Source organism: Mastacembelus armatus, chromosome 13 (genome assembly GCF_900324485.2).
Source record: "Mastacembelus armatus chromosome 13, fMasArm1.2, whole genome shotgun sequence".
NCBI classification, from domain to species: domain Eukaryota; kingdom Metazoa; phylum Chordata; class Actinopteri; order Synbranchiformes; family Mastacembelidae; genus Mastacembelus; species Mastacembelus armatus.
In genome coordinates, this window is record NC_046645.1 from 18,841,076 (window position 1) to 18,849,500 (window position 8,425).

The window sequence follows — 8,425 nt, forward strand, 5'->3', positions numbered from 1 at the left end:
TGACTTGCAAAACTTTGTTCCTGCTGTGGATAAAAACCAAAGAGCAGAAAACAAGGAGAAAGATTAAACACGTTTTAGTGGGACATTCATATTTTTATTGTCCATTACACATGATAATTTGACAACTGTCCAAACTTCACTCTTTAAGCTGTAAAAGAAAAACAGACCTTACTGGACAGTAAATTACAGGTATAGGCTCCATATGTAATACATAAATGACATGATTAATGTTCACTGTTCTTTAACAATCTCTTGAATCATCAGCTGATTTCCAAAATGTTACACATATTGTAAAACTGATACATTTAAGATTTTGTAGCTGGGTCAAAATGCTGTTGGTTTGTTGCTTTAATTACTTGTGAAAAGTGTTGTGGTGTTCCTGTATTACTGTGGACTGTTACCTGCAGCACAACGGAAGCTGTATTCTGTCTCAGCCCTGTCACCTGAGGAGGAAAACAAATAAATCAGACTTTCCTCTAGTAAAACTTTTTCTCATTCAGTCAGTATATGGAGCTGTGTATTGGAGGTCTGAGTATCTGTCTTACTTGGCTGGTAGTAGTCGTAGATCTTGACCACAGCTGGCTTCAGGTTTTCCACTGGGAGCTCCTGTATGAGCTCTAACTGGTGGTTGATTGTTGTGTCCTTCGTTAACTGTTTGTGAAAAGGAGTGTTGGTTCTAATCAAACATCTACACAGAGACTTTCTTTTCTAGGTTGAGCTCGTGACTTTTAGGAGATGCACACTTGGTGCTATCCCCGGCTGCAGCCCCGAGCCCGCTTAGAACACTTTAATTTATATCTGGAGGTGGTTACATGGGTTCCAGGCACCGTCTCACTTTACACAACAGGGGAAAGTTGAAACATAGGTTAACTTCAGAGTTCATACAGAGTTCACATCCATACATTTACATGTCTTGGTGATTTGCACAGAAAACCTGGGTTTCCTCAACTATGACATGCCTGGTTACACCCTTTACATAAATCTGTCTGCAAAATGACAATTCTCATAACACAGTTAGCAATTTACAATGCCCTTATTCTAACATTTCCCTCCTGTTTGTCATTTTCACCATAGTATCAGAGTTTTCCATCTTCCTTGTAGGATTTTCTGGAAACTCGTCATTATGACTAAACAAGATTTGGAGAAGCAAGGCTCTGTGAGGGGTTGGGCGAAAACCTTCTGTAAAGGAAAAATTCCCAACCGGCCCCCAGGCTCCTGGGCGACCACCTCTGGTCCTCTATCAGAGCACAAACAGTTCACACATAATCAGTATTTACACAACCTGTAGCATGTCTGCAAGAGGATACTTGGTAGGTCCTGATCCGTAGTTTTTGTAGCTGTATGCCAAATTGGAAACCCCTTTGTTGGGAGCAAGTGGTATTTACAGTCTTGTAAATATTTACAGTCTGTGCTTGCATAACAGACAATACTTAGTGTCCCTAGACACAGAATCAGCCGATGGAGAGCCATAGCTGGGAGTAAGGATCAGATGGTCTCTTCAGCAGCCAAGGGTTTTGATACCGGCCGACTTCCACCTTACTCGGCTCCTAGTGGCTGTAGTATCTTGCAGTGGCTCTGATGAATCCACGTAGGTCTCTCCTGAATCTTCACTGCAGTGGGAGTGGTCAGGATCACTGTGTAGGGCCCCTCCCACTTAGGAGTGGACCAAGTCTTCCTCTTGATGACCTTTATCAGGACTTGGTCACCAGGCTTGACTCTCTGCACCTGTGGAGACAAAACATCTCTTGGCAGATTATTTGCACTCATGACTTCTCTAGTTTGCAACATCTTGCTCATCCATTCAGCTAGAGTAGTTTCTCCTTGAGGTTTTTCACACACATTTTCACAAATGGGAAGTGTAAAAGGTCTTCCATAAAGGATTTCAAATGGGGTCAGGCCTCTGTCTGTTGGCGTGACCCTCATATACATTTTCACCAGGGGGAGACATTCCACCCATGTTCTTCCCGTTTGCTCCATAGTTTTCCTCAGTCTCATCTTTATAGTGCCATTAGTTCTTTCTACCAGGCCTGCACTTTGGGGATGGTATGAACAGTGGTTCTTCAACTCAAAACCCAGATGTTTAGACATCTGCGTAACTACTTCATTTACAAAATGTGGACCATTATCACTGTAGACTCGCTGTGGGATTCCATGATCTGGAATAATGTTTTTGCACAGCGCTTTAGCCACTGTCAGTGCATCAGCACTTTTGCTGGGCACAATCTCAACCCACTTAGAGTATGCATCTATCAAAACAAGACAATACTTGTATGTCTGACATTGTGACAACTCTATGAAATCCATGTGAATAACTTGGAATGGATAGTCCGGATTGGGGAATCTCCCTCTCTTTGGTCTGAGATTTCCCTGTGGGTTATGCTTACAGCAAGTCAAACAGGATTTACAAAAATTTTTTGAGTAGTTATTAAAACCTGGTGCATGAAAATACTTTTCCACTGCATATACCATCCCTCCTGTTGACACATGGCAGGGCCCATGTGTCAAAATAGCTGCCGTATGATAGAGACTTCTAGGCAGACAAAGTTTGTCTTTAATTTTAAAAAGGTCTTGCTCAATTATGGCTCCTTCTCTGAGCCAAAGTTGCTGTTCAGCCGGTGGAGCTCTTTTCTGCATGTCTGAAAGTACTTCATGATCTATAGGCTGTTTCACTCCTTCCATGAGGTAAAGGTTACATTTTCCAAACTGTCCCTGCGCCGCTGCTTTTGCTATAGCATCCGCTCTATTGTTTCCTTTAGATATTGGATCTAATTTCCTCGTATGTGCGGCACATATACAGACAGCGAGTCGTTTTGGTAACATGACAGCTTGTAATAACTCTTTTAAGAGTGGGGCATGTCTAACTGACTGTCCTCCAGCTGTCTTCATTCCTCTGCGAGCCCATTGTATTTCCTGCTTCATGGCCATCGGTGTTTCATAAATCAAGTCTAACAGCGGTTGTGTTACACTGAGCCTCTGGTGCTCTCACCAGGATCCCTGCATCAAGCATCTCTTGTACCACAGGCCTGATTCCCTGAAGCGCGTCTGGTTTAAGGGGATACTGCTTTATCCTAGGTCTATAATCAGATTTAGCCTTAATAATAACTTCTGGAGCTGTGGTCATTAGGCCTACATCAGTTTTGCTACGAGACCAGAAACTGTCAGGCACCTCAGCCAAACACGGATCTAACTCCTCCAGAAGTAACACTCATTCTCGGTCATCCTCCCCCATGTGAGCACGGGGAGTGGCCGTTACAACCCAATTTAAGTTTTTGTAAAAACAGCTTCCCACACTATTACTAAACCAGCCTCCTTCTTCTTCATGCCAATCACAAATACTCTCAGCTTTATTCAAAAACTGCTTTAACTCCTCCCAGTGCATGTCATTCGTCTTAGACACTGACAAGTGAGGATTAGGTGACCATCCCATCAAGAGGCGCTTAGCTTCTGGAGGAAGACTAACAGAGCAGACTGCCTTTCCTTTCCTATCAGTATAAAGGGTCTTAAGCGTTATTCTCTGTGGCCCTAACTTCTCAAACTTCCGTACATAGTCAAAATCTGGACCTGGGGTGTGTTTATAATAGAGGGTGACATGCATCTGCTCTGGGGAGAGGCTTTCTGAGCGTGGTGGTTGAGGATCAGGCAGCAGGCGCAGGAGCTGCTCTCCTGTGCGTCCAGGGTCAGGCATGGGCAGATCTAGGGACCACTAGTAATGTGGCGCCCCTTGTTTCAGCACTACATAAGAGGGGATCTCCTCCCCCGGGCCTATGGCTGCCATCCCGTTTGTAGTAGGTACTAGAGATATTTTTAACTTACTCAACAGATCTCTGCCCAATAAATTCACAGGACAGTTAGGACACAAAACTGCCATTACCTTTTCCTGAAAGCCAGATGCCTCATCCTCAATCACAAAACTTTGGGAGAAACTGCAAGGGGTGACCTGTCCATTTGCTGACTTTACAAAAATATTTTTATCACCTTTTGTCACTCCAGGAATTCTATCCCTCAAAACTGTTCTGTCTGCTCCTGTGTCACACAAAAACTCTATTTTCACTCCATTAATTTTTAACATTCTAATGGGCATTACCTTATTCCCTTCTGCACTATAATAAGTTTCTACAATTTCTTCAAGGTCCAGCATTTCATCTACAGTGGGGCCTAGTCATGCTTGGGGGTTAAAGGGTCCCGGTCTCCTATACTCTTCTGATCGTCTGCCTTCATCTCTCCCTGAGCTCTGTTTCTGCTCATCACAATCACGGGCAAAGTGTCCTGGTCTACCGCAATTATAGTATACATCATCCTTCCATTTCCTATTTCCAGAACCTCTTCCTGAGCTCCCTCTACCTCTGCCTCTTCCTCTAAACCTCTCCTGTTGTACTGTAAAGGACCTCCTCCTCCCCTGTCACTCATGACATCCAGTAGTGCAAACACTGCAGCTTTTGATTGTTGTTCTGATTTATGTTTCTGTAAGTCTTGGGCATGCTGTGCATAATTCATTATTTGAGTCACTCCATCTGTGGGTGTATTAATATTTAGCTTTCGGATGTGGTGGGTGATGGACGGAAGAAACCCACTCAGCAAGGCCTGTTTCAGTTGTTGCTGATAGGGGGAAGCGACAGTGTCAGAGGGGTCCAAACCACTGTTTGTCTTAAACACTTCCTCTAGCCGTCCTCTATAGTCCTGCACATCCTCACCTTCTTTCTGTTTACATTGGGCAATAGCTTGGTAATCAGGAGGTTTAACAAATGCATTTTTTACTCTATCTGTCAGTAATGTAACTTGGTTGTCTAAGACTGGGTCTCCGGGGGCCAAAACCTCCCCCGCCGGAGTCCGCCCTGTATATCCTCCCCTCACTCCTCCATATCTGTGTCCTAAAGCTTTCCTGCACACTGAGTCAATCTCCTGCCCGTCCAAATTGTAAGTTTGTCTAAGTTGTTGCAGATTTTCAATCCATTGACGAACATTAACGAAGGGGTCCCCTAGCCCTTTTACTGCATCCTCCAGCTCCTTACCAGGAGAAGGGGCCTGTTGTCATTCCCTACTCCAAAATGGGGGTTAGGCACTTCTATGGCTGGAAAGATGCTGGCTGGGTCGATCAATGGTGGCCAGGGCGGCGGATCAGGACGGGGCCCCATCCTTGACCCATCGCCCTGGAGGTCCCTAAACGGGCTTAATTTTGACATGGCCTCTGCCAGTCCTTGGACCTCATCAATTAAAGGACCATACAGATTTCCTGATCTAGTGCGGCTAGGACTGATTAGAGCAGGTCCAGCCGTAGGAGGCGGGTTCGCAGCTGTCCTCGCTGCCCCCATCACAGGTGCGGCAGCCGCAGCAGCCGCTTCTTCTTGTTGAATTAACGCTTGTGGACGCCCTACAAAATCAGCTGGGTCCTCTTGGAGGGCTGCTATGAGGGACTTTTTATCTCTTCTCTTCTCAGCTTGCTCTTGCCACTTTACTGCCTCAATGAGCTGAAGTTTAAATTTATCAATTTTCCTAGGTTCTACTATGGCCATTTCTGCTTTTAACTGAGTTACCAATTTATCGCATGCGCAGGTTTCCAATTTTCCAGGAAACTCATACTTTTTCTTCCATTCTCCTAAATATCTCGCTGATCCAGGAGAATAAGTGTTCATAAATTTAGGATCCCCCATTAATTGGGGTTTACTGTTTCCCTTTCCCATAGTTGCAACTTTTGGCACAAGCAAACGATCAGTCACAACAGCGCGGGGATCGTCCACTGTATCAAGCTTCTACAGGTACTAATTACCTGCGGATACAGCCGTCCACCACACTCAACTTTTCAATTTTTACTTGTGCCCAACAAATAACACACAGTTTTAATAGGTAGTGACGCTGCTCTATTCAGCCGACAATAGTCCGTCAACTACCATCAATCACACGTTCTCATTCACTCACACGTGTTTCAGTATCCCTGATACTTTCTTTTCGTCCCTGACGAATAGCGCTTTTACTTTTCAAGTGTCCCTGACACTACTATGTCCCTGACATAGGGTTCGTCCCTGACGAACTTACAGCTGCTTTCTAGTGTCCCTGACACTGCTATGTCCCAGACATAGAAGTCAACGCAGCTCACCTATTTCTGCAGATACGTCTCTTGTCCGGCTTCCGTCAAGCAGCAGAAGTGAAGAGGATCTTTCAGGCGAGTAGACACCGACCTCCCGTCGAATTCACGAGGGTGGATTTTCCTCGGTCCCCTATGGGACCGACTGTGCACAGTTTTCCAGCGTCCTCGTCCTCCTCTTCACCGTTGATGCTGTATTGGAAACCGGGCGGAAACACCAATAAATGTTGGTTCTAATCAAACATCTACACAGAGACTTTCTTTTCTAGGTTGAGCTCGTGACTTTTAGGAGATGCACACTTGGTGCTATCCCCGGCTGCAGCCCCGAGCCCGCTTAGAACACTTTAATTTATATCTGGAGGTGGTTACATGGGTTCCAGGCACCGTCTCACTTTACACAACAGGGGAAAGTTGAAACATAGGTTAACTTCAGAGTTCATACAGAGTTCACATCCATACATTTACATGTCTTGGTGATTTGCACAGAAAACCTGGGTTTCCTCAACTATGACATGCCTGGTTACACCCTTTACATAAATCTGTCTGCAAAATGACAATTCTCATAACACAGTTAGCAATTTACAATGCCCTTATTCTAACAAGGAGTGAAAAAAAAAACATTATTATAACTAAACTAGAGAGCAGCATCTATTGTTCCCCACTGTAAATTCCTCTCACCTCTGTAATGTACACCAGAACATGATCTTCATTTTGCTCAACACGAGCCACCAGCAGGGCACCTTTGAGCTGTGAGGAGACAATATTTAGCTGGGTTATAATTATTGTTCTCTTAAGATCGAAGACAGACTCTTTCCAACAATATTCTTTTTCCAGGTGAAAGTTTCTGTGTTATCTCACCCTCTTTAAGGACTCTGGGTCTGGGACAAACCCAGAGAGCATTTTGATATCCAGGATCACCATGTTTGTACTTGTCTCCTTTCCACTATATCTGCAATGGAACCACAAATATGTCACGTTACTTTGTGAGAGTTCACTCAGCTCTTCATAGTTCTACTGACTGTATGCATACAGTCTGTGGCAGGGTTTCATTTACAGTTAGGATGTCTGAACTGAGCAAACATTTCACACATTTCCATCCACCAACAGTCACTTCATACACTCTGATGGCTGCAGAGGATTGTTTGTCTAAAATTACAGCTTTCTTCTCTCATGCTGATTTGCTTGTTGATTCCTTACAGGGATTGTAGCTTCAGAGTGAGTTTGGGTCTGTGAGATTTGGTGCAGTCAACTTCTGGTGTGACCTCCACACTGAGAGTGGTGGCATCAGTAGGAGTTGGGATGTTATAGTGAAGAGAAATCTGGAACACAGGAAAACATGTAAAGTTTAATATTAAGAAAAAATAATAATGTCCTCTACTCAGTTGTGTTCAAACTTATGACCTCTCACAATATAGGTTGTTGACTGGCTGATAGTGAGGCATTTACATGAGATGTAATATTTATATTGCAATCACCATCATTAAACATCTGAAGGAATATCAATGATTAATTTACATTGCACATAAATGAGAAACAGTGGAATGTGCTGCATTTTTTTATTCTGTAAAAGATTGAAGTTTAATGAAATATAAATATATTTACAAATTTCTCTATTCATGTCACGGCATCCCAGTCAACAATCAGTATTCCATAATAGCGAAAATAGTAAGATATTACATTTTATTTGAATAGTAACTTGTAATTAAATATATAAAATAGAGACAAATAAGGGAATTGTTATATTAGCACTGTTGGTGGTGGTGTACATATATGAAAAGCAGAAAGAGGAAGAGATCTGTCGATGACTGACCTGCATTGAAACACATGCGGTGCCCTTCACCTCCAGGCTGTACTTCCCTGTCAGGTCCTGTAGCATCTTCTCCTGGTAGAGCAGCTTGTTGTTCTGGTTGACATCAAATGTCAGCTGGCCACTGGGAGACTGGACTGTCACTGTGCTTGAACCCTCTGGACTGAACACTAGAGTGGAGTAGAGAGCCAGAGCCTGGAGGGCCACCACTGTGTCCTACAATACAAACCCACAATACAAAACATACTTAACTCCACTACTACAAATGAAAACACAGTTTTATACATACAGCAGGTTTGACACATAGAATTCACATTTATCAATTTCAGATTTCATATAAAAATATACTGATAGTAATGACTATCAGTGAGAAAATTACAATTTAAAACAGCAGTATACTCAGTAAGTACCTACATATATATATATTTATAGGTTTTACAAACATTGGAAATGCCGTTTTAAATACAATGAGGTCAGAGTCCGATAAAAGCATTTCAGTTAACTTTGATTTTATTGAATTTGTGCCAGAGAAGAATCCT

The 8,425-nt window shown here is 43.2% G+C and overlaps 1 protein-coding gene across 1 annotated transcript in view; it reads right to left on the bottom strand.

The window, feature by feature from the left end:
• Positions 1-384: 384 nt before the first annotated feature.
• The window catches only part of LOC113134640 (alpha-2-macroglobulin-P-like), a 178,759-nt gene continuing 170,718 nt past the window's right edge, over positions 385-8,425 (bottom strand). Inside the window, 6 exon segments of the mRNA XM_033325534.1 lie at positions 385-443; positions 546-651; positions 6,758-6,826; positions 6,938-7,028; positions 7,277-7,398; positions 7,890-8,102. Coding sequence (XP_033181425.1) covers positions 385-443; positions 546-651; positions 6,758-6,826; positions 6,938-7,028; positions 7,277-7,398; positions 7,890-8,102 — 660 coding nt within the window.